Source organism: Coturnix japonica, chromosome 13 (genome assembly GCF_054131305.1).
Source record: "Coturnix japonica strain WE chromosome 13, WE-NBRP24, whole genome shotgun sequence".
Lineage (NCBI taxonomy): Eukaryota > Metazoa > Chordata > Aves > Galliformes > Phasianidae > Coturnix > Coturnix japonica.
In genome coordinates, this window is record NC_140675.1 from 2,303,824 (window position 1) to 2,331,204 (window position 27,381).

The window sequence follows — 27,381 nt, forward strand, 5'->3', positions numbered from 1 at the left end:
TCTTATATCAGTAATCTCTCCCTGTCATCTAATATCCCATCAACCTCAAAATCTGAGAGTCTCCTTCAATTATTTCTGTTTACTGTCTTATCCAGCATGCCTTCTTCATGGATGAAGAAACCAACTATTTAGTCTCACTGCCTGCTTGTAATCCAAATTCATTTCAGAGCTTGCATGCATTAGCTGCATGCTTTAATTTGATTTATTTTATTTGACTTCTATTAAATTACATTTGAGACAGGTTAGCAGATGGCCTCATGGGGAGCATCTCGCCAGCATCACCCCCTGTGCAAACAGCAATTATTGTATCTTAGCTGAGCCCAATTTCAAGTTATATCTTGACAAGCTAACAAATAAGGTCACAGTATCTGCATTGCAAGTAATATCCCAACTGGTGGGAAAGACACTTGACAAGCTTGAAGGTGGGCCCAGAGAGCGTTCTGATTGCAAGGGGAAGATGTAAAGGAAATTAAGCAGCAAGTCACCACTTAAGAGCAGGGATGCTGTTTCAAGTCTATCCACATTCTGCATTGCTTGCAGGCCCGCCACCTATGTTAGTACAGAGACTCCACGTCACTACGTGGATTGCTCATTCACAGTCTGTTAGTGCTAAACACGGGAGATGATGGATAGTGAGGGCACCACAGCCACCGAGGCCCCCTCTTTCTTCATATTTCTCACTCTTCTTTTGCCCCTGGCCAGTCGCTCTTTGTGAAAAACAATTCCTGCACGTTGCATTACCCTCCACGGTGACCCTCGAGCTGTTTTTTTTTTTTTTGCCCTTTCAAAACACTTGACAAAGCTGTCACAGAAGGAGTTCGGCATCTGGAAGCTGTGACAGACACGATATGACCTGATTCATAAAACATAACTAAACAGCTTGGGCTGCCAGAGGCCAGGATTTACAGGACTGCGTTTCAAGAACGGCCTTCAACGCCTGCTCTACCAAACACACTCCTACTCTGCCGCAATACAAATTCCCCAGCTCCGATGGGGTGACCTGCAACACTACAAAATGACAGAGCAGCTGAGACACTAATCTTGTTACAGTCTACCCTGTCTCCTGCTGGTCAAGAAGGGGAAGGGATGACCTTGGTGTTGGCTGCACCTTTTACACCAGGCTACAAGGGAAGGGAATGCTATAAAAATAAAAGACATCATTTTTTTTTTTTCAGAAATGACTCCAGCACAGCAAGTACAAAGGAAACAAATCAAGGCACTGATAGTTTCTGTTATATTATCCCTACAGCCTCACTTTTACAATAAAAGCCTCTCTGCATTTTTATTTCCTGAAGGTGCAACCTGACCGACAGTGTATTTAAGGACTTTCTGCCATCCTATCCATCAACCCTTTTTCCTTCATTTTCCCTTCAATCACTAGTTATAGTCTGTTAGGTGATTGCCATGGTACCAAAAGGCAAACATCATTAACAATTACACTTTCTTATACCATCAAAACAGTTTGTCAAACAGTACAGTTCTTCAGTTCACATAAACTCCCTTAATACAGTCTGTATTCTTCAGTTATAAACACTGTGCCACAGAACCAGCACTGATTGAACCACCTCCCTCACACACTTCCTCGCAAGCAGTACATAGTATTACATAAATGGGTTGACACTCATTGGTCGGGTGGAATGTACACCTCTCCTCAGGACAATCTTACTAATCTACAGAGTACAAACTCCCATCTTCTTACATACAAGCAGAAAGTACATATGAGTGGACAGACAACACAGTCTTTCACTTTGTCCGTGTCTGGCCATTTCCCTCACAGGAGGAAGGAAACATGGATCGGGACTCGGCACTCACCCTGCAGCTGTTCTGTGTCTCACTCACACCACACTCACTCTGACATTTAGATCAAAAACCATGGTTTATTCATACTACACAATGCTGACAACGTTTTCTAGCTGGAATCTTAATAACACTCATACTCTGGTCGACCAGTTGCAAACGTTAATGTTTTTCCCAGAGTCGGCTTGACACACGGTACCAAACACTTAAAGCAGATGATAATATTGAACATACAACCTATAAGCCCCGTGATTACAACTTGGAGAACCCAGGCTACCATTTGACAGGCTATCCACTATATCCCATACCTGTAGGAGAGACCAACCTAGGCCCCTCCTATTGTCAACTACCTGGGAGAGAGTATTTGTTCTTGTTTCCATTCATATGACATACAGTTCCCTTTCATAGGAACTCACCCAAGGAGTCTTCCTACCCCAGCTGGCAACCAAAGCCATGAGCTCACCTCCCTGGGAGCAGCACGTATGGCTGTAAACTGTGTAGGATGTCTCCTCAAGACATATGGGCTCCACTTACCATACACATACCTGGTCCACCTATGGGTGGTCCTTGTCTGTCCCTGCAGTGATCAGGTGAGGAAGGGAGTCCTTCAGAGAAATCTCAGGGTGCGCCAAAAGTGTCTCCCTCTCAGCTGGTCCTGCAGCGAACAGAGCTGGTCCCACCTGGGCCGCCAAATTGACTACAGGAATTGAACTCTATAACCTCTATAACTGATACAGTCTCCCATGACATCCTTATAACAAAGCTGAGGAAGTATGGGATAGGTGATTGGACAGTGAAGTGGGTCGAGAATTGGCTGACTGGCAGAGTGCAGAGGGTTGTCGTTGGCGGTGCAGTGTCTGGCTGCAGGGCTGTAACTAGCGGCGTCCCCCAGGGGTCTGTGCTGGGTCCGGTCTTGTTCAACATCTTCATCAATGACCACCCTCAGCAAGTTTGCTGATGACACGAAGTTGGGAGGATTGGCTGACACGCCTGAAGGCTGTGCTGCCATTCAGCGAGACCTGGACAGGCTGGAGAGCCGGGCAGTAAGAAACCGGATGAGGTTTAACAAAAGCAAGTGTAGAGTCTTGCACCTGGGTAGAAATAATTGCATGCACCGGTACAGGCTGGGGGAAGAGCTGCTGGAGAGGAGCTCTGCTGAGAGGGACCTGGGCGTCCTGGTGGACGACAGATTAACCATGAGCCAGCAGTGTGCCCTTGTAGCCAAAAAAGCCAATGGCATACTGGGGTGCATTAAAAAGAGCGTGTCCAGCAGGTCGAAGGAGGTGATCCTCCCCCTCTACTCTGCCCTAGTGAGGCCTCATCTGGAATATTGTGTCCAGTTCTGGGCTCCCCAGTAAAAAAAGACAGGGATCTCTTGGAAAGAGTCCAGCGGAGGGCCACAAAGATGGTGAAGGGCCTGGAGCATCTCCCCAATGAGGAGAGACTGAGGGAACTGGGTCTGTTTAGCCTTGAGAAAAGAAGGCTGAGAGGGGACCTGATCCAGGTCTATAAATATTTGAGGTGTGAGGGGCAAAGTGGTGAGGCCAGACTCTTGTCAGCAGTGTGTGGAGGAGTGACAAGGGGAAACAGACAGAAACTGGACCATAGGAAATTCTGCACTAATGTGTGCAATAACTTCTTTATGGTGAGAGTGACAGAGCACTGGAACAGGCTGCCCAGGGTGGTTGTGGAATCTCCTTCTCTGGAGATATTCAAGACCTGCCTGGATGCCGAGCTGTGCGACGTGGTGTAGGGAACCTGCTTTGGCAGGGGGGTTGGACTCAATGGTCTCTGGAGGTCCCTTCCAACCCCTACAATTCTGTGATTCTGTGAATATCATGGGGTGGTTTGGATGAGGAAAGACGACCCCTTTGAATGACCTTTTGTCAGGGCATGTCCTGGGATTCCTAGGATCCTCAAAATGCAGCACTGCTTCTGTCACTGAAAAATGGGGCCCTGTGTGGGACGGAGGGAGGGTCCATGAGTCCCTGGCCCACCTGACTGAGTATTTCCATGGTCTTAGCAAAGACATACGTACAACTTGAGAATGACAGTTAGCTGCGTTCATGGTGGCATGGCCACTGCTGATGGCCTTGAACTGTCTGAACATAACTGAAGAGGCTCAGGCTGATGCAAATCAGCTATTGAATGACAGTGTTGAAAAACTGGAAAGACAGGTGGCAGTTTTGATGGGGAAAAAACCTAATTCAATCATTCTCCTATGGAAGATCAGGAACATCTTTCTGGAAGACCATGGGGAACCTGTACAAGGGAATCTGTATAAAATGGACTCTGTAAATGAAGGCACTAAAAGGTCAGATTTTGAGGTTCCATTTGGACTAGATCTATTTGAGATCTGACTGATTGTAACCCAAAAATGAAAAAAAAAAAAAAAAAAAATGCAGGATAGGCTGGTGGGAGTGCCCTGACCAGTGTCCAACCCCCCAAACCCTGCTGCCCATAATACAGCAGCTGAACTGATGGATATAGTACAGTGGTTTAGACAGAAACCAAGAGAGCATGCCAGCATAGCTGCTCTGGTTATGGGACATGGAGGCAGAAAGCGCTGTGGTGAACGGACTGGAAATTTCAAAACTGACATCCATTACTACTCACCCTGCCCTCAGGCAAAGACTGTATGCTCTGTCCAACATAATGAGGATAGCCATTTGATCAGTGAAGGATTTATGGCTGTGTGTCATATAACATGGCCAAATAAGAATGACATACCATTAAATATCAGCCTGTGGTCCTCTATGGAGGACTAACAAAATTATATTAGAGAATTAGGCATGAAAGAGGCAATCTATGAAGATGATTTTGAGAGCCCAGTCAATAAATTTTTCATCAGGAACGAGGGATCTCATCCTACAGCCATCACCTTTACATCAGGATGGGTCTATGTTATCCATACTGAACCCCCCAGTGGCCCTCAGGTGCTGTAATACAACAGGCTGCCCAATTGATGGGGAGACAAGAGTGCCTGCAGCCAGATGCAGTCTCTGAATGGTGGTGGAAAGGTCAGAGAACCATCTGCTGCCATGACTTAGGCGTCCAGCCCCTAAGGTAATCCAGTCTGGACCCATTAGGGTCTTGAGACAACAAATGTTTAAAGACCAGATTAGAGCAGGAGTTCAGTTTAAAAAGATCGATGGACAGCATAATCAGGAAAAAATATCTGTTAAACAGGCCCAAGCACTGAGTATTTATAGTCCAACCTTTTCAGCCAAACTAGATGTGAATGTAACTCAAGAAGGGTCTGGATGGGGGCTCTGGCAGAGCCAGAGTTCTTTGTGAACCCCTATGAGGTTTTGGTCACAGGTTTGGCATGGAGCAGAATAAAGATACATCACAGTTGAAAAGCATTTATTGGCTACCTATTCTACACTACAGGTGGTAGAACCAGTAACTCAGATTTCAGAGGTTATCATTAAACAACAAGGCCAGTCCAGGGGTGGGTAAAAGATCTAACACACATCTCTATGATGGGGGTGGCCCAATCACAAGCAGTGGTGCGCTCAGTTGTTCTGCTTGCCTGCTCCTCACGGAGTTTGGAGAAATCTGTGCCTGTTGCGTGTTCGAGTGCATGCGCAATGCCATGTGGAGGGCTTATCACAATAAAGATTGGCGGATTTGCTGCGCAGACCGGTCAGAACTCAGATCTGCGTTGTGCTTCCTGCGGCACCAAACGCCCAACAGTGGCAGTTCCGTGTATTGGCCAGCAGGTGGCAGCAGAGACCACGGAAAGAACGTCTGCGGGACAGACCCTGGGGATCCGTTCTCTTTTGATTATAGGGGAAGAACACAAAGATGGAAGAGGAGGGAAGGGGGAAAAAAAAAAAGAAAAAAAGAAAAAAACAAACCACAGCAAACAAATAAAAACTTCTCCAAACGTAGCAAACGTGAATGTCTGTCAATAAATAAATGAGTAATTGAATTGATTTCTGTTTCCACTCTCCCCCGCCCCCCTCAACTTCCGAGATGAAGAAACACCTGGTATCAATTGGACAGATGCACACAGTGAAGCCAGGGATGGTCTGAAACGCAAAGCAGCTGAGCAGCTTTTAGAAGAAAACAGAGTAGTAACAACTTCTGTACCTACATTCACCACTCTGAGATCCTGTCTGGGTCACCCAAGGCTTGTAAATAACCACTGGGTCGGTTCTGATGTCGCGTGATTTGTTGTCAGTTCTCTCATGGTTCTCCGGTCAGTTCTCCGGTGCCAGGATCTGCCACAGGGCATTCTGACCACGGGCATCATGTTTCTACGCTGCCGCCTGCATTTAACAGGCAATGGGACTGCCCAGCATGTGCAAGGCAGCACCTCTGTCACACCACCAGAATGTTTAAGGCTGTTGGGATTGTTGTTAGCGTCCCATTAACACTGAGGCTAGAGATACCCTTAGGATTGACATTACTATTAGCATTACTTTGATGGTGCCCTATCTGGGTCATTTCCAGGGGATGTCAGGAGTAAGGCATAGTGTCAGGAGAAAAAGAACAGACTCTGTTACTTTATAAATGTGATAATAGAGAGAGTTCATTGGAAAAAATACAACTCTTAAATAATACAAAGCATGCTTCTGATTGGATGCAGGCATCATCTGGGCTCTGATTAATATTACTTTTAAGGTAAAGATTATTGTTACCATAATGATTTTTTTTTTGGATTATGATCAGGGTAAAGGTTCCTTTTGCTACAAACTTCTAGCATCATTTTTGTTGTTACATTTGGAGTTAGAGACGATTTTAGAATCAGGGTAAGGGTTAGGATTAGAGTTACATTGCGGGTTATTGCTGTTATCTTTACAGCTCCTGTGAGGGTTGGGGTCTGGGTCAGGTGTTTAAAAAATGAAATGAGAAAAGAATAAAAAAAATATATTGAAAGCTTCAGATTTCCTTAATCTTTGTGGGAATCATATAATGTGCAACTCAGATCTACCTCTTCGTGCAGTGACTGCCTGTAAATTTGCTAGAGCCTAATATAATATGGCCTTGTGCTTTCCGCTAACTCACCTTCATTTCATTTTCATTACATTTGCTTGGTAGTCAGATTTTGGTGTGTGGATATTTTAAAACAATCTAACTGACATTGGCAAAAAATTAAAAATAAATTAAAAAATGCACGACAGCATCGTATCAATTTTTATAGATAAGATAAAGAAGAGCAGTTTCCCTTAGTTTTCTGTGCCTCTTTACTTTCTTACCCTCTCCCCTTGTGTGAGAAACTCTCAAAGTCAAAGATTTCTAGTTAGGCAAAGATGGCAGCGATAGCAGCAGTGCTTATTCATTATTGCAATACTGCGCGCACATCCCCTGTTGGCAAGGGAGAAACTGCACACCAGTCAGTGAAATCAATTCTGTTCTGTGCCCTAAACCCAATGCAGGTGATGCTCTCATGGCTCTCATTGGTTGAGCATCTCAGGCTCACAGACTCCTCCAGACTGTTGCTAGGTTTCATTTCCATATAAGGTCAATTACCAACCTCTTGTTTTTAGGTCTGCCTTGTACTTTTCTGCGGACAGAGAAGGGCAATGTTTCCAAAAGTCAGTACATTCATTCTGTCCTGTGCTGGGCTCTACCCACCCTGTATTTATCTTGTGCTTGTCTCAATTCTCCCCATGTCAGAATGCCCCCAGTCTGAACTTAACTCTGTTCAGCAACTTTCTTGGTGGAAAAACTACTTATACAGCTGTTTTACAAGAGGGTTATACATTCAGTTAGGGCCTACACTATGTACTGAAAATACTGGAAACTTCCACTGCAAAAACACAATCTACCTCTCCCATCTGTGCAGCCTTGCAGACCCAGAGCATGCCAGGTTATTTCTGCTTTCATAGCATTTGCATGCTGTAGGGTGAGCACAAGGTTCTGCTGCTTGATTCTTCTGCAAGAGCTGCCTACCGGCAAATGGTTGCAGGGATGGAGGATGTGACAGAAAGCATTTGTCTCCACAAGAGCAGAGTTACATTCAGTGCAGAGTGTGAGAGTCAGGTTGGTGTGGAAAAGCACTGACACGCTGGGGATGATGCAGTGCTCACATGTCTAACACTCACAGACATTACTGTCAGAAGGATGGTGCTGTGTTGTGCTTCTACCTTTGGCAGCCCCTGGAGAAATGCTGTGGCACACAGAACACCTTTGTATTGCACTGACTGCTGCCATGCAGCATGGATTTAACACCAAATCCAGAGGAGCATGACTGCATCTATTTGCCCTGAGAAAAACTACTGTAGCTGAAGAGATGAGGAGGCAGCTGCTCATCTGCAGAACAAGCAGTACTGCCAGACACTGGGCCAGGTGAGCACCTCCTGCTGCAGCGTGATGATGACAGGGCTGGAGATGATCTGCAAAGCCAGCTTAAAAGTGGGAGACATGAGTCAACATGGCAGGAGGACAGAGGTGTTAGGGAGCAGCCAAGGCATCAAAGAGTATCAAAAGGCTTTGAAAGGTATCACAAAGTGACAGCCAGGAAGACTGGGATTATCATGAGCAGCAACCTGGATGCTAGAGATTATTTGCTCCCATACAAAATGGTAGAGATCTTGCTGCAGACATCCCAAAGCCAGGCAAAATGGGAACCCAGAGCTCTGCCTGCACGAACCCCACAGCCAGAGTGTTGCAAGCTGAGCTGCCTTGCTGTTTGTTGCATTCATCGCAATCACTGTGAATGAATACTCAGAATGCAGTCAAGGCGATGATTGAGCATGAGTGACTTTATTCAATAAAAGACAGGAGGGCTTGAGAGGTCAGGGGTGAAGATGGGACCCCTCTTGTCAAGATGAGAGTGGCTCAGAGCTGGTGCTGCTGCCTGGTGCCTGGGACTGGCAGCCTGACTCTAAGTCCCCATCTAAGATGCTCAGCTTCACCTCACTGATGCTGACCTGCTCCTGCATGGTGGTGCTGCTGCTGGGGCACTCGGGCTGTGCTTGGGATGGGCAGCACTGCAAAGGCACTTGTTATGGTTTTGCAATTTGGTTGGTGTTGGTATTCCACATCAGAACACCATGTTAATAATGGGAGTAAAGGGGACAAGTTTTTTTCCTGTGAACTGCCTTAATGAGCATGTGGGGTGGGGCACCGGAAGGGAAGTGAGGAAGGGGACGGGGTTGCTGGACCGGCTCCCTGCGAGGAGACAACGTGGTCAGACCTTCCTGCCTTCCACAGCTCCATCGGTGAGATCTGGGACTTGGTATTCTCTTTGTTGAGACTCTCTTGTTGTTTGTTTAGCATTATTAGGTTATTAAACTGCCATTCGTTCTCAGATCACCTTTTTCCTCCCTCATTTTTGGTTAGACCTAATCGCAATCTCCCTTCCCTTCCCCGTCTCCCTAAACGCACGTGGCCAGGCCGCGCCGGGCCGCCCCGCATTGCCGCTAGAGAAAAGGGGGAGGGCTTTTGTTCCTGCTGCCCCGGGTTTGTGCCCACTGTCCCGGAGTGAGCTCTAGAGAGAACTCCGTGACATTTTTGGTGGAGAATGCGGGCACAGCTCAGGGCAATGTTTTGGGCAGTAATTAGGTGGTCTTTTTCAGCAGCCCTGTATGTAGGACTGATAGTCCCTAGGTTCCTGTGGTCCTGGCTTAAGGACTTCCTGATGTTGGGGGTAGGGGTAGATTTATTAAGCCGATGGCTGGCAGGGATAGAGATATCTGCCTGGCTCCCTTCCAGACTAACGAACATCACAGGCACCGTGCTTGAACTGGCTCACGAATGCTCTGAATTCCTTAAGTATGACTGGGGTGTCAATTGGAATACTGTGTTGTTAGTCTCTCTAATTGTAGTAGTTTACTATAAATTGCAGAGAGACTTGCAAAGAATAGTGCAGAGAGACTCAGGAAAAGGGCCAGAAGCATCGGGACCCCCAGTATCAGGTAATCTCACCCCTGAACACCAGAGGGACCTTGGGAAATTAATAGAACCCCTGAGTGAGTGTGGGAGATCAGGGGGATCTCAGAACGAATGGCTTATGAAAAAGATAGAGAGTCTCGAGAATGAGATCCAAATACTAAGGGGAAGGCAACAAGTTAATCCCAGCCGACCACAGGAAGCACCAGCATCAGTGTCAGTCGCCCCAGTGGAAGGCCAGAGTTGGGACGTGTGTCCTCACGTCTGGAACGGATGGAGGAAGTAGAGGAAGATCCGGGCGAGGGACCCTCCCCAAAACCACCAAGGAAGGCAACTCAGAAGACTAACAGACATGGAGAAGATAGTGACGATGAAGGCCAGAGATGGGAGCGTGTGCCCTCATGTCTGGAACGGATGGAGGAAGTAGAGGAAGATCCTGGTGAGGGACCCTCCCCAAAACCACTGAGAAAGGCAACCCAGAAGACTAACAGACGCAGAGAAGATAGTGATGATGAGGGAAAAGTCACTGCTTCCTCTACTCGTAAACCTCTGAAAATTACTGAAATCCAAAGTGCGAGAAAGGAGTTTGCCCGACTCCCAGGTGAACGCCTTGTCACTTGGCTGCTCCGGTGTTGGGACAATGGGGCCTCCTGCATGTCTCTAAGCTGCGATGAGGCTCGTCAATTAGGAAACATTGCTCGAGACTCATCTATTGATAGAGGGATCAGCAGATGTCTCGATGGAGTCGCCAATCTCTGGGAGAGGATTCTATCAGCTGTAAAGGCAACCTGTCTTCTCAAAAGTGATTTGGAGCCTGTACTGGAAAAATGGAGTACAGCTGAGGAAGGTATCCAGTACCTGAGAGAAATGGCTGTGGCAGAAATGCTGTTCGATCCCACGTTTGTCCCTGGGGACCCAGAGGATTACCATGACCCAGAAAAGGTGAGCGGTACTCCGGAAATATGCAAGAAACTCATACGGTCAGCACCAGTGAAGTATTCCAGTATACTATTAACGAACTCTAACAGGTATGATGAGCTGGATAGGAGACCTGAAATTTTTGAGCTCATCCTTTCACTGCAAAATATCGAATACTCACTACTGCCACACCGTACCACCATCGCAGCCATCTGTAAAATGGTGGATAGAATGGACCGAATGGAGAAAAGACAGGACAACATGCAGAAGAGCTGGTCTGCGGCAAGGAACCACAGTGAACCTGTGGCAGTCTCAGCTGTCAGACGCAAACGCACACCTGTCCGAGTGAAGGACCGCAGTGAGCCTATGTCACGTGGTGCCATGTGGAACTACCTGCGTGACCATGGAGAGGATATGAAGAAGTGGCATGACGAACCCAATTTTGTACTGCGAGCACGGGTAAGAAAATTACAAAAGAGGTCAGCCACTACTGAGGTTGCCTCTACCGCTGCAGACAACCAATAGAGGGGCCCTGCCCTCAGCCAGGGGGGGGAAAGGGATAATAGAGTGTATTGGACTGTGTGGATTCGGTGGCCTGGCACATCAGAACCACAAAAATATAAAGCACTGGTGGATACTGGTGCCCAGTGCACTCTGATACCCTCAGGTTTCGAAGGGACAGAACGGATACATATACATGGGGTGACTGGGGGTTCGCAGGAACTGTCTGTATTGGAGGCCGAGATAAGCCTCACTGGTAGAGACTGGCAGAAACATCGTATAGTGACTGGCCAGGGGGCTCCTTGCATACTTGGAATAGATTACCTAAGAAGGGGACATTTCAAGGACCCCAAAGGATACAGATGGGCTTTTGGAATAGCTGCTATAGAAACAGACAGTATTAAGCAGCTGTCTGATTTGCCTGGCCTATCAGAGGACCCGTCTGCTGTGGGGTTACTACGGGTGGAAGAACAACGGGTACCAATTGCCACGAGAACAGTACACAGACGACAGTACCGTACTAATAGGGATTCCTTGCTCCCTATCCATAAGCTCATTCAACAACTAGGAAGTCAGGGAGTAATTAGTAAGACCCATTCACCCTTCAATAGCCCCATATGGCCAGTGCGCAAAGCCAGTGGAGAATGGAGGCTGACAGTGGACTATCGTGGCCTTAATGAGGTCACACCCCCATTGAGTGCTGCAGTGCCAGACATGTTGGAACTCCAGTATGAACTGGAATCGAAAGAGGCAAAATGGTATGCCACCATTGATATTGCCAATGCATTCTTCTCTGTCCCTTTGGCCACAGAGTGTAGGCCACAGTTTGCTTTTACTTGGAGGGGTGTTCAGTACACTTGGAATCGTTTGCCCCAGGGGTGGAAACACAGCCCGACCATCTGCCATGGGCTGATCCAAGCCACATTGGAACAGGGCGGTGCTCCAGAGCACCTGCAGTATATAGATGATATAGTTGTGTGGGGTGATACAGCGACGGAGGTTTTTAAAAAAGGAGAACAGATAATCCAAATCCTCCTGTCTGCTGGTTTCGCTATTAAGCGAGACAAAGTGAAGGGCCCTGCCCAAGAAATCCAGTTTCTAGGGGTGAAATGGCAAGATGGGCGTCGCCATAGAGTGGATCTATCACATCCCCTATCACGCACCAGACGCGGGTAAGATCGAGCAATGGTTTGCTGAAAACCACGCTGAAAGCGATGGGTGGTGGAACATTTAAGAACTGGGAGAAACATCTAGTAGAAGCCACCTGGCTGGTAAACACCCGAGGATCAGCCAACCGAGATGGCCCTACACAGTCCAACTCCCTGCGTACCGTGGAGGGAGACAAGGTTCCTGTGGTGCATGTAAAGAATATGCTGGGAAAAGCGGTTTGGGTCCTTCCAGCCTCTGGAAAGGGGAGGCCCCTCCGTGGAACTGTCTTTGCACAGGGACCTGGGTGCACCTGGTGGGTGATGCAGAAGGATGGGGATGTTCAGTGTGTGCCACAGGGAAACTTGATGCTGGGGGAGTGCAGCCTGTGATTCCATGTGTGTGTATATATATATATATATATCTGTATGTACATATGTAATGCATGTTAACTACTGTTCTGTTTATATGTTGATAAAAGTTAGGCATGATGTGATGATGTGTAATAAGGGGTGGAATGTTATGGTTTTGCAATTTGGTTGGTGTTGGTATTCCACATCAGAACACCATGCTAATAATGGGAGTAAAGGGGACAAGTTTTCTTTTCTGTGAACTGCCTTAATGGGCATGTGGGGAGGGGCACCGGAAGGGAAGTGAGGAAGGGGACGGCGTTGCTGGACCGGCTCCCTGCGAGGAGACAACGTGGTCAGAGCTTCCTGCCTTCCACAGCTCCATCGGTGAGATTTGGGACTTGGTATTCTCTTTGTTGAAACTCTCTTGTTGTTGTTTAGCGTTATTGGGTTATTAAACTGCCATTCGTTCTCAGATCACCTTTTTTCCTCCCTCATTTTTTTGTTAGACCTAATCGCAATCTCCCTTCCCTTCCCCGTCTCCCTAAACGCACGTGGCCGGGCCGGGCCACGCCGCACTTTGCCGTACCGTGCCGTGAGAGAAAAGGGGGGGGGGCTTTTGTTCCTGCTGCCCTGGGTTTGTGCACACTGTCCCGGAGTGAGCTCTAGAGAGAACTCCGTGACAGATGGTTTGATCATCTTCCAGATATTTGCTACCTCCTCTTATCCTTCGGACAACCTATTTTTTGCCCACCTTCATCTGCTGCAGAACTCTGTTTATATTGCTAGCACCTGAGCTTTTCTTACTTTGTTTTTTCCCCTTTATTTCTTTATTCTACCTGTTTTTATCATGGCATTTTTCTAAAGGGCTTATTTCAGGAGTGCTCCCACTTGGAATGCTTTGAACTGAGGGAGTAGATCTTAAGATATCATGGGAATATAAGTAGAAACTAAATTATGGAAGCCCAAATGCAAAGCAAAATGATTAATGGCAACCTGATTATGAAGTACATGCTGCTCCACTTTTGTAGCTTGAGCTGTGGTGGTCGGCATTCAAAAAGCTGAATCTTTTGTTGAGTTACATCTTCCAATGGAGGAGATGAAGAAAAGGCTCAATAGTGACAGGCTAGGAATGCCAAATTTTATTTAAAGTGGGAATAGCAGTGTTGAAGACTGGCTTTTAGTAGTTAACAAACTTAATGGTGTTCCGGTAATGATTTTGATAGTCACGAATTATCCTGCAAAAACAGTGGCTGCTGCAGTAGTAGTAACTGTGCCAGCTGAACACATTAATTAGCTTTGTCCTTGTAAACTTTACAGCATTTAATACTGTTTTTTTCCTGAATTTTATTTTGCTTATTTGGCAATAGTTAATTAGTTTGAATTTTACCAGTCTCCCAGAGTCCCCTTGCCCTGCCCCAAACTCTTTGCACACAGTATTTGTATTGTACTTATAGAACACTTCAAATCAGATGTAATTGCACACGTGTGTAATTGGTTTCTTTGCTCTTCCAAATGGAAGCAGTACATAGTTCTCACTAATCCTAATTAATATTGCTCTTTTTGTTATCTGTGTCAAGTTGATTTTCTGTCTTTGACATGTGTCTTCATGCTGTATTGCATAGGTACCCCTTTGTTATTAATGATAAAATGCTTTGAATGTATCAGACATTGGAATAGGAGTGGAATGTGGTGACTGGCCAAATGACTAGTGCAGTTCTTTCTAAGAAAACCTTTTCTTTGTATTTCAGGTGATATTTGAATCTGTCTCTTTGAAAGGACATCCAGGGTACATAGCTGTGGATGAAGTCAGAGTTCTTGCCCATCCATGCAGTGAGTATTCTTTGTTCTTCTAACCGTCTCAATGCGTTAAATACCAGGCTTTGCAGTCTATAATACTGGGCTTGGCAGTCTTAAGTTGTGACTTATCCAATAGTGCCAACTGTAAAATCTCTTCTGTTTTGGTATCCCCCAAAACAACTAAAGACAGCCAGCCTTGTGCAATTAAATAACTTGACAATTTGTGCAAAAGGCAAAGGTGCTCTGATTCGGTCACTTGTGCCAGGATGTTTGTGGAAGTTTCTCATTGTAGAAGAGTCACAAGAACATAAAACTCTGTTTTGTTGTTTCGGAATTGTTCTGCTGTAGGAAAAGATCTAAATGTTTCTGATAATGTCCTGCGTGGTTAACTTAAGGAAATAAGACAAATTGGTTCGATATATAAAGTAGTAAAATAAGAAAAGACATATCCTAAAGGTATCTCTCAAAAGAAAGGTTTTTGATTCTGCATGAGTTATTTAATAAATAAATCTCATTTAGACTTACACAGCAACGAAAACTAATGCAGGTTCATTACACTGTTCAGAAATATTTGTTCTGTTTCTCCTACCTTAGCTGTACTATGCCCAGCTTACATTTTTCCAGCATAGAGAGACATTAAGCCTCTACATTTGTGTGCGCACTTCTTTGGTTTCTCTGTGCATCTACTGAGAGGCTCAAGGACTTTTGTATCCCTACACTGTGTATGGAGCATACAGATTTTTAACAGCTTTCATGTTCATTGATGAGTTTAGACATATCTCTTTAAAATATAGTATTTTTAAAAAGTAATCCATAATAAATTAATGTCTTTTAGTGCTTGAATTATTAATTGTTATGTAGCAGATTAAATTGAATTTATGGGTGATACTTTGGCTTATTATATTTAGGTTTGTTTATAACTTTGATGCTGTAGTATTTCCAGGTGGCCTGATGTCCTTTGGGAAGGTAGCCCACCACCCCCATCAGGTTGGAGCTTTAACAGCCCCTTTCACTGGTTCTTAGTTTCAGTAAATGAGCAGCAGCTCTTCCAAACAAAATTCTGTGGGTGAGGTTCACCCATTTTATTTCAAAGAATAGCAACCATTCGCAATGTGAGGTACATGGCTCTGCTCAAGTTTAACAGGACATTTCTGATAACTGCAGTATGGTTAATTGCAGTTTAACTGAATTATATTTGTATTTACCATGTGCTTGTTCCTCGGGCCTTTGGGTGTATTTACTTCATTAAGAAATACTTACAATCTGTGTTGACCAGATGTTGCTGATAACTGGCAGCCTCCAAACAAATCCCCCAAATGATGTGTATGCATTCCAAAGCATGTTTGGTGGTGACTAATCCCTTTACTGGGAAAGAGGCCACAGAACCAACTGTGAGGCAAAGACTAGAAGGTTATGGGATTAAAAAATATATAGCAACCCCAAATCCTGCTTGGTGAATTATTAAAACTGATGTTTAAAACTCCATCTCCAAGTACATGCAGGTTCCTCTGGAAAATTAAATGCAATCTTGGTGACCCAAAGCTGGAATTACTCAGACTATATCCAGTGCATTTGAAATCAGTTGGCAACCTGCAGTGTGTGCAGGTCCCTACAAGCTATGAGTTCTCTGCAGTCTTTGCAAATACTTCTGTCTGATTCCCAGTGTTGTCTTTGCTGTTCAGTAGTGACACTGTACAGACTTACTTTGCCCCTCGGGTTCATTTTACAATTGTTAAAACTCAAAGCACAGGAATGAGGAAGCTTCTGATTGAGCCTGAATGGCACTTGAAATTATTGGTGTTATGTTTTAGTTTTGAGGCTGGTGTGGCTATATGTGCCTGATTTGGAGCTCACTCATACCTGAACATAGGCAGAAGTCACTCCTAAATAGCCTGCAAGCAGCACATAGTACTTGCTTTGCTGCCTGTCACCCAGAGGTGGTTTACCAGTTGGCTTTGACACGCTGCTCTGACCCCTAGAAAGCACGATAGTACAGAATCCCTGCACTTTGCTTGAGTTGTCAGCAAACTGGGCATATGGAGAATGTGGCACAGGAATTAGATAAAAACCTCTGACGTAGCATGCGGGCAAGGGTTTTCTGTTCATGTGCCTGTAGTAGACAACCATCTATTTGCCAGGCTTCCTGCACACACATGCCTACATCTTCTGAACCTATTTAATTCCAATAGAAAAATGTAGGTTAGTTTGTGCTCTGAAAATATGTAATTCCTTGGCTACTTATATCCAAAAGGTAAAGATGAAGTTGAAAAATGCTGACCCTTACTGTATTAGAAGGCTGTTGTGTGTCCTACTCTGAGAGTATTTGGTTGGTGCACAAACTTCCTTCTGAAGCCCAGCAAGCACAAAGCTAATCAGATGATCTTTTTCTGCTGTCACAAAATATGTTGGTGATATCAGCATTTGGATGTTGGTGGTTTAGTGTTGAACGAATACTGAATTTATTGTCATCAAAAAGCAGATATTGGCGTTATTAACCAGTGCAGCAATCCAACACTTATCAGTAATATCAATGTTTCATTTAATATCAGTGATTTTATATCAGCGGCATTGTTACTCCACAGTTACAGGATGTATTTGATAGTCAATACAATTGAAAGGAGAAAATTCTTTATACAAATTTGTTTTGGCCAGCCACACTTGACAACCTCAATTTCATTTCATTTTGCCCTTGGTAGAGCCACAGTTTCCTAAAGAGAAAAAATGTTCTCAGTTACTCTTAATAGAAGGGAGTAACAAATTGCTTTGGTGACCATGAAAGATCTGTAAGATCCCCTTGCTCTGCACCAAGTAGCTCAGTACTGAGGGACAGCTTTATTTTGCTAAATCTCTTTGTCAGGAGTAGGATGACTTGCTTTGTTCTGATATCTGTGTTGGTGTAACACAATCGCTGCCTTGCTCTACCCTTCCTATTCTTTGCATTTCTTGTTAGGAAAAGCACCTCATTTCTTACGGCTTCAGAATGTGGAGGTTAATGTGGGACAGAATGCGACATTCCAGTGCATTGCCGTGGGGAAGTGGTCCCAGCATGACAAACTCTGGCTTCAGGTAAAGTGATGCAATTTTTTCAAGTAAAATAAATAGACAGAGGACAGCAGGGTGGTGGGGCAAATGTTTATCATCAAAATCCTTTGAGAACTGCCTTGAGTTGTTTCCAGATCAGAATTCAAGATGATAAAATGCAGAACTGTGCTTCAGAAGATGGAAAAAGTGGCCAGCAAAATGTTAGTTCTAAACATACATCTTCAGACCTGTAAGCACTCCTTCATAAAAAAGAAAAGGCAGAACAGGTGCAATAATCCCTCCCTTCTGCTTAATTTTTGGTCTTCTTTCCTTTTGCCCTCCAAAAATATTGTTGACAAAGGCTGAGGGAAGTATGTTGAGATGAAAACATTCCTTAAGGTATGTTATAAAAGGACAAAGCCAGTTTGTACTCATTTTGTTTCTTCCTCCCAGTTTCCGTTGGCTTTTGCTCTGCATTGGCTCTATATTGATAGCAGAATGTTCCTCTGGTTGCTCACTAAATGACCAAAGAGTTCCTTCTCTTTGTGTCTATTTTCATTCTACTGGTTGGACTTCAAAAACTGTGTTGTGCTATTCACGTAGTGACAAACTTAAGTGATTTTCAGTTCTGGAGTTAGAAATGGAGCTTTTAGCAAACTGGAAGGGTGGAGTGCTGTTTGCCAGTGAAGGACAAAGTTATTACTTGTGCCCTTTGGAGTACTTGGCTCTGTGGAGTTCCAGCATTGCCATATTCTATACTAGAGTTCTTCTGGAGACTTTGAAGATAGTTGAGTTGAAAATTGTTTGAAATTGGTAATCACAGCCTGAACCTCTGATTAATCAGCTGAGGCAAATGTTAGGTCAGCTGTGGGAGCACAGGTGAGACTAATTTAGCTGTGGTCCCAGAAGGGGTGGAGCTTGACTCCACCTCCTCTAGACCTCATTTAAGGGCTGACCACCACTGAGGCAGTATCTCTTGGAGATTGCTCCCTGGTGGAGGTTGCTTCAGCATTTCCCAGCGAAGGCATCCATATTAGTGAGTTTTTCCTCATAAATAACCTTCTGAATATCTGTTACCATCTTTGTATCATTCCACCTTGCACTAGTCTAAATACTCAGGCAAGAATCAGTTTACTAATGGTGTAAACAAAAATTAATACCGGGAAAAAGATTGTGTTGGTGAGAAATGTGGTTGGCGTTCTGTAAAAATAACAGTCATTCTAACTGTACATTATTAAAGCTGTTATCTTAAAATATACCTTTTAGCCTGAAAATTATTGGCTATGTTGTACTTTTAGCATTAACAGAAACATATTTTGGCTTATTCTATATCTTTTTTTGAATTATTTCTGTGAAATCTTTCCACTGAAAGATTATATGTGTGTGAAAAAACTTCTGATCTGAAGCACTGTGAACCTTTTTTCCAAAGAGAAGAAGGGATTTGGGAGGAAATCATCATTGGTAGGGGGATCCTGGTTTCCATTCTTTTAAACTGGAGGATTTAATGAAAACAGCCTTGGAAATACTTCCCAAAATTGATTACTGGAAACTGGCACAATGACTCTGTGTTTTCCATTGAGGTTTCTAATAAAATAGACCAACTGAGCAAGTTCAGGTGTTTATGCTGATTTCCAGTTAATTCATCATCTGTCACTTTTCCAGTTGGGAAAATGCTGCATGGCATTGGTGGAGAAAGATTTATTGAGGATTGCTGGACATATAAACATTGCTGTTCATCCAAGCAATGTATTTAAATTGTTCTGGAAACAAAGTTTTATGCCTGAAAATGACAGGTTTATAAAATCTGTTCACTTATAGTATTTTCACAGGAGTACAAAATGCATTCATTTGTAGTATTTTCATGTCCTGGATAAGCTTCTGGATATACCCAGTACAAATAGTCTTAGCTGTCACTCTCCAGGCTTTTCAGTATACATAACACATCAAACGCACAAAAATATGTCAGAATTTAAGTAGATACAAAAAACTTAAATATATAAGAACATTTAAGCCCACTACTTCATAAAACCCAGAAAGCCTGTAAATTTTTCAGGGACGTTACCAGCTGTCTTTTCCTGAATGAATTGTACTCGTACAAAATCTAACCTAGTGAAGGTCTGAGCAGTTTTAAGAGTAACGAAGAGTGAATAATTTGTGTGCCTTTGTGATGTGAGTTGTTTTCATCTGTCTCCACAGCAGTGGAATGGAAGGGACACAGCATTAATGGTTACTCGAGTCGTCAACCACAGGCGTTTCTCTGCTACCGTCAGCGTTGCTGACACTTCGCAGCGCAGCATCAGCAAATACCGGTGTGTCATTCGCTCAGATGGAGGATCTGGAGTTTCAAATTATGCAGAACTAATAGTGAAAGGTAAGTTGTATTAATACAGCAACTTGGTGTTAGTTGAGCGTTTCCTCCTGTGTCAACTGTGTGTAAAATTTGACGTCCTATTGGGCCTTTCTTTCTTTCAATCCTATTAGATTCAAGTAGGAAAAATGGGTAAAAGTGACATGAATTTCAATCATTTTCTTAAAACAAGTATTTGAATCAAAGCTTTATCTGAATACAGCCTTCTTCATGAGCTCTTGAAGTAATGTATGGTAGCTGTGGATAATTTTAATGCAGTCAGCAGAATAGTTTATCTGTCAGTCAGCTTCATCTGGCTTGCTTTACATTTCATCAGACACAAATAATCCTATGGTAGTGTTGCATGTCAGAAGAGTCTGTTCAAGACTGTTGGGTGCAGGTGATCTGGAATGATTCTGTTGATGTCCTGAAGCACACAGTACAGATATCAGTAGCTCTTAATGGAAGCTGGAGGTTTCAGCTCTCTTATTAACTGTGATTCAGGAGGTGATGCTGTGCCTGACACGTGCAAGGTGGTATTTGCTTAAGAACATCCATGATGCACGGAATGAAATGCTATTTACTACGCTGCTTTATTAATGTTACCCAAGCTGCACCACAAGGATGCTCACTGTGTCTTAGGAGAACAAACCAGAAGGTGACAGTCTCCCCTTAGACTGCTTTAGTGTCTATTGAAGGCAATACTGATGTGGGTGGAAGGAATCTTCTCAGAGAATATAGTTTTATTGATCAAAACTTTTGTACGTTATGGAGATAGAGGACTGTTGGAGACATGAGATCACTTTGTTCTACTGTAGTACTTTTTTAGCAACTTTTTCTGTCACTTAGCACTAGCACCTTCACAATGTTTTAAATATCCAATGTTGTAGATATTCAGGCTACACTGATCATGAAGAGAATGTTCAGATTAGGTGCGAAATGCTTTTAATTCCCACCAAATTATCTACTATCTCACTTGTTAGAGGAGTTAACTTATGATTAAAATGAAATCGAGTTGCCAAAAGCAGCATATTGGTACTGTAAAATTGTTAAGTAGAGGGAAGGCAGTCTTCCAGAGCAACCAATATTAGAGTATGCAGAGTTGGGCATGTGCCTGACACTTTCATGTTTAACAGTATGAGGAGGAGAAAAATAGAAGAGTGAGTTGTAAATGTGAATGGCTGGACATCCAACATGATGGACATTGGTAGACTCACTGCTGAATTACCCAGGCAGACACCTAGGCAGAGAAACTTGAGGAGAGGAATATTGTTATGGGAAGGCACACTCCTCTGCTCTGTGCTGCTGTATTAGTAAGCAGGCAAAGTTAAGTGGTTCATTTGAGGTTAGCTTGATGCAGCACTGTGAAACACTGGGATTGCATGGATGAGTACTTCTAGTCTGGCTAATTTTAGCGTGGGTAATAGCAAATTCGCAACACATATATACAGACTGAAATGAAAGCAAATTGGAATTGTTTAATTCTGAAGAGATGTTTATTGAATTGCAGTAATGTACTTGGGTATACATTAAATTAGTCTGTAATTGAAGTTCTGCTCAATTGATAGTCCTGTCCCTAAACCTACTAAATCCAAGCTAATTCTTTGCCTCACATGCTTTTTCCCAGTTAGCTGAACATAAAATCATGTAGGATTTTTTCAACAAAGGTCAAGGTTGAAAAAACTATCTATATATCTTTCTCATGTGAAGATCTGTTTGCTTCCCTTAGCCGTAAGATATTTTATTACAGCAATGAGAAAGTGATTTACAGTTCTTGATGCTGCATAGTTTAGTAGACACAGATTGAGGAATCTTTATTTGAAATACATTTACTACCTCAACACTTGAAATTGGAACCGTAGATACTTCTTTCAGCAAATAAACCAGTGATATTAAACACAAACCAGCCCCTTCGGTTGTCATACGTGACTATGTGGACATTATATTTCCAATACTGAGAATGCTAGAGAACTGCCACTGCAGAGCTGTTCACTGTCTGTGCAAATATCTTCTGTAAGTGGCAGTAAATCTATTCTTCTCTTTGCACTTCAGAATCGTAATCACAAAGCCTGCAAAACCCATCATTTCCATCTGCACACCTTACCATCCTTTGGTGCTCCTCTGGAAAATAGCTCTCCTCTATTTCTTAACTTTCACAGTCTCTCATACAGTAATTTTGTGTAGGGCAGGCTTCGAGTATCCTAGAGCTTCTACATCTTGCTGTACTGATCGCATGCAGATGGAATGCTTCTAGTCCGTAATTTTCTTTTAAGTAAAAGCTGCATGGCAGTTATCCATATTCTGAAATAAATGCATATTTTGCTTGTGTAAAGATTGTTTAAAATACTACAAAACTGTCCAGGATCTGAACACGTGAGATCTGTATTAATGATACAATTCGAGTGTCCTTCCAGAAAGCCTCTTACTTCATGTGGGAGTGTGAATAACATTTTAAACTGTGCGTGTGTTTGTATTGGCAAGTTGTTTGCGATTTATTTTTCTGATCCATTTCAGGTAGTTTGAGTGCCCAAATTAATGAGTGGTAGAAATTTGTAACTTCTTTTTTCTTGAACCTGTTTGTTTTTGCAGTCTTGGCTCACCAGCAGGTCCCTTGAGATCATTTTATTGCTACCTGATGATTTTTATGAGATCTGTTCTATGCTGCCACAACAGGAGTTGCAGTATGCGACAAAACCCCTTTACAGACCTCTCAGGATATGTTCTTTTTCCCTTCAGTTTTGCCTTTGTTGATTTTTATAGTGTTTGATTACTCAACACAGATGTAAGACAGTCTGTTCCTTAGCTGAGTGGCTTTCTGTCATCCATGTGATGTTTGGGACAGCTCATCTGTTTATCAGTCACTTTTTTCTTGAGGTTTTCAGACATGAAGCTGATACTTGCAATGATGCCAGAGGGAGAGGTGGGTTGTTGTTTTTTTCCCCAGTGTTGCTTACTGTTTTTTCTCTAATTCTTTTCTGGTCTGATGCCTGTCAAGACAACAAATAACAATAAATAATTATGCATTAAGACAAAATACCTATGTATGTGGTTAAGTTGCTTCAGTATTAAATATATAGAGATATACCTTGCAAATTCACTATTAAAAATTATGAAGTAGACAACCTCTACCTGCATTTTGACCAGTCTCAGTATGTACCATTGGAGTTGTATCCAGAGTAGTTTCAATTAATTATTAAGCTTCAGGAAGAACTATTAGGAAAAAGAACTTTCCAAAGCCTAAAAAAAATAAGAAATAAAGATATGTCTCGCACATCTGATCCAGGCTGGATCTGGCCATAGAGATGTTGCATCAGGCCCTCCATAGGTCTGCTTGGGTGAAACAAGTGGGAGTGTAGATATGAAAGTATATTATATGGCATTATGCATGTACTGCAGATTAGAGCTTGCATCTGGACTGAAAATACAATTGACTTCAATGTACTTCCTTAGGATGACATTGTTATGGGGGCCTGTAGTGACAGGATGAGCAGAAATTGCCCTCTTCCAGTTTAAAGCTGATTTAGATGTGATATCAGGGAGAAATTCCTTACTGCGAGGCTGGTGAGACACTGGCACAGGTTGCCCATTGAGGCTGTGGATGCCCCTTCCCTGCCGTCATTCAGGGCCAGGCTGGATGGGGCTGAGCAACCTGGGCTTAGAGGGAGGTGTCCCTGCCTACAGCAGGGGGTTGGAAGGAGGTGATCTTAAAGGTCCCTTCCAACCCATTCTTTGATTCTGTGACCATAAACTCCATAGTCTTTCACTTCATATTCATCCACAGTACATGTATAATTTTGTACCTTAGGATACTGGTATGAAAAGTACTCATTAAATGTATCATAATACCCTTGCCATCACAAGATAATATAGCAACTATTGCCATAACAGTACTCAGATCCCTGGGCTGGGGGTACTGATAAGAATAGTAGCAATGTTGCAGTCATCTTCTTTTGCCTGAGAGTAGCTGGAAGATCCTAACCTGGCCCCTCACTTGGAGCCATTTAGGTGAGAAACTCATCTATGGTCGGAAATAAATGCTTTTTAGATTTCACTGTTAAAATATTTTTTTATAGTGTGCAGAAATTCAGATAGGAATTTTCGTGCCTCACGGCTATTAATCGGGCTCATCCAGGTTGTGAAAGTTGCTGAGTAGATTTGAATTCATCTGCCTGAGTAATATGCATTAATCAAGGTCCTGCACGTTATCACTTTATGAACAGGGAAGCATCTCTCGTTGGCACTGTCAGCGGTATCAGGAAAGCTGTGATGGGGAGGGCTTTCCTCAGGCTTCATGCTCTCACACTCTCATGTTCTCTCTTTGCCTTTTTACACAACTGGATTGTCTGCAGAGTTAATGTGTGCAGCACCAGGAGAAGTTAAGTGTAGATTTGATCGGGTGTGTGTTAATGTTGCTCTTTTGGATTACCACAGAGTGTATGTGTGGATGTGAACCATTTGTGAAGGTTATGAAATTAGTGAACATGAGAAACTGACTTTGTGGTTGCGGGGTGCCTGAAGAAGCTGCTGCCATTCCTTTATTCCTCTGTAGTCACAGTGATGTAGGGAATGCAATGCTCCAAACCCTGGTGTTCAAATCTGGCTAATAATTACTCGAACTCTTCACTCTGTTTTAATCATCTAGTTTGGTGTTGTCCAATAGCTATTGCTTTAACTCAGATCTAATCATTGGATGTCTGTGTGCTGAGAAAAGGGGAGATGAGATTTTGAACACTCATTCCCTCTCACTGAGAGCTTTGCTTCCTCTCCTTTCACTCTGCCTTAATAGCTTTTGGAGGAGGGGAGAGCGCTGAGGACAAAGCCGTTGTTTCATAGAAATAGGCAGTTAGAAAGAATGATACGTGTTATTTCAAAAGAAAATATTTCCTTCTCCTTCTGTTTAACCTCCAAAATAGAACTGGAAATGAAGCCTTTCTTGGGAGCTGATTGATAGACATACATGATATTATAGACTGGATCCATTTTTCAGAGCTGCACTGTGCAATGTGGACTTGCAGTCGTGTTGCCATGTTTGTATTCCTTGTTTTCAGTGTTTACGTTAGCCAAGGATGTGTGAATTAGAATGGGTGTTTCTGGGAAGAATACAAAGCTACAGCTGTGATACAAGGACATTTCCTAAGCTAATTGTTGACAGTTCAGGTCTCCAATTTCTTTTCTTTCTGCCATAGCTCTTCAATTTCTAAGCTAAGCAAGCAGAGATTGCTGTATGAACTTTATCTTCATTGTAGGCACTTGGGAAATGAATACAACTTTCCTGTCACAGCACTGACTTGAGTTTCAGGAACTATCAGTGTTGTGCATATAGGAAAGAAATTGGAGATTGGGATGGGGGGAAGGCTGGGCGTTGGAGGGGGGGGGTGGAGGTTGGTGGTGTTTGATTTGTTTGTTTTCCTCCTAGAGATGCATTAAGGAGTTATGTTTTAATCCTGACTGAGCATGGTAGACAAGTAGGCATGGGATTGAGTTCCTTAGGATTGTTCTTAATATGCATGTTTCTAAGCGTGATGCTCATGATGTATAAAGTTCTTAACTGAATACAAGATAAAAATGCAATAACAAGTAGAAAAAAAAAGAATACAAAACAATCTTTTTGAAGTGAAGGAGCTTGAGTAAATCCTTGTGCTTTCTGAGTGTGGTTACCTGCAGCCTCCCTGATGTATCTCAGGAACCGGTTGTGATGGTGCAGGGAGCAGACGGCTCATGTGAGCTGTTGTTCTGCTGGCTGAAAGCCATGGGGCAAGCAGTCCTCACCAGTCTTAGGCAGAGAGAGCTGTTACAGCTTTGTAGGAGCAAGGAGGCTTCTCCCAGGGTTATCATCTTCTCTCTCTCTAGAAGAGGACTCTAGAAATAGCTAGGAATGATTAACTTAGTAAAAGGCTTGTTTGTTTTTAGTTTTGTTTCTTTAAATCTTTCCTCTCAACTTGACCTGAGTAACTGCAAGATTTGTTGTGGGAAGAAGCCTTCTTGCTGCTTTTAAGTAAGATAATGTTATGAATGTATTGAATGTATGAAATAATTGTGCCCTGTCCTATACCCTCTTACCTGCCTCTACCAAACAGAGGAGAGGAAATCTCCAAAGAGCAAAAGTAATGAAAGGAAAAGCATTGCTGTGTGATAGACTTTGTCATCTCACTAGACTGCCCTGGCATTCCTTGACTTTTCCATCAGCTATTCATGTAGACCTGCATATTTCTATATAACCTTATTCTTCTACCTGCTGTTCTGAGAAGTGTCTCCCCACATCAGACAAATACAAAGGATAAAGTGGGAATCGAAGTAAATAAATGAGCTGTTTAATCATAACAATTTCAATCTTAGTATGTTAAAATTGCCAAAACAATTTACATAAGGTTTTGGTCTTCAGAGAAAAGATGTGGTCCAAAAGTTGGTGGAAATAATATGTTGTTTTTTGGTTAGTGTTCCAGTAAACATCTACCTATTAGCTTCCTATTGTAGAGAAAGCTCCCAACAAACAGTTCAGCTGGTGGAAGGAGGAAGCTTGCAAGAACAAATGAATGTGTTTCAGTCTGCCTAGGATTACACTCATGCTTGAAAAGTACAGACAAGGTAATTTCGTATATTTCATGCTGCCTTACATCGTGGAGGAAGATAGCAGTAATGCAATTTTCAAGTATCTATTGCTGCTGGGGCGTACAGCGTATTAACTTATGTTGAGGGACTTTCACTGCTGGAGGCTTCTGTTGTTCTGTAGTATTCATATGACAGTCTGTAGTCTTGCTAATACCAATTCTCATTTGTTTATTTTTAAAGGGATGGGAGGGGTAGCAGTTATTTGGCCAGTGTTGTTTATTGTCTCCATTAGCTTTCTTGCTTGGTGGCTAAAATATAGTCAAAATACAAAATTGTCCCTTTGTTAATTGTTCTGCAATCTATGCTGCTGTTTCTAGTAGGGTTTGATCCTGCTGGGTTATGCCTGTAGTTGATATTTGGCAGTCAGAACACACAGCCCTCTCCGTGCCCATTTAAAATCATCAGAAAAGTTGAAGGCAGCTGCAAAGAAATTAATTCAGGAGTGCTGCTATCGGAAGGAAAAAAAGCATCAAATGCTAAGGAGATATCTTAAAAGCCTTTGCTAGCTGGAAACGTTCTTGCAGTTAGGATAGCTTGGCAACTCAGACGATCAGATGTACACCATGCAAAATGTATCTGGAACTTTCCATTGTTCTTTGTTTCTTTCTAAGGTACGGTGTTTTCTAACAGCTGATTGCTTGTGATGCTCATATGATATTACAATTCAAAATGACGCCCCCCCACCCACCTTATGACTCAACTATGAAATTTAGCAGAAGGTTTGAGTCACATGCGTCGTTAACTGTCTCTCTTCCACTCATCTTTCTTCTGCCTCTTTAATTGTAGGGAAGTTATTAATGAACTTTCAAACCTCTTGGCAAATGGAACCTAGAACTATTCTTAATTTGCCCATGCTGTGGTTACAATCCTGTTAAGTGCTTTTAATTCAAGAGAAGGCACTTGAAGTACCATCTGTCATTGTACTGGATATTGGTGAGGAGTCTGGTATGATTAGGAGACCTTTGACACTTGTTAGATATAATTGGTGGATATGAGCTGTTATCTCCGCAGGAAGGATATCCTTTCTACATCAAAATATCTTTTCTG

At 43.1% G+C, this 27,381-nt stretch overlaps 1 protein-coding gene across 2 annotated transcripts in view; it reads left to right on the top strand.

Annotated features, from left to right (window-relative positions):
- Positions 1-14,275: 14,275 nt before the first annotated feature.
- The window catches only part of LOC107322840 (receptor-type tyrosine-protein phosphatase T-like), a 40,662-nt gene continuing 27,556 nt past the window's right edge, over positions 14,276-27,381 (top strand). Inside the window, exons 1-3 of one of the 2 annotated variants that reach the window (XM_085514537.1) lie at positions 14,276-14,390; positions 17,308-17,423; positions 19,575-19,749. In XM_085514537.1, coding sequence (XP_085370663.1) covers positions 19,602-19,749 — 148 coding nt within the window. In that variant the 5' untranslated portion in view covers positions 14,276-14,390; positions 17,308-17,423; positions 19,575-19,601. The remainder of the gene's footprint in view (positions 14,391-17,307; positions 17,424-19,574; positions 19,750-27,381) is intronic. The other variant, XM_085514538.1, reaches the window with a different exon arrangement.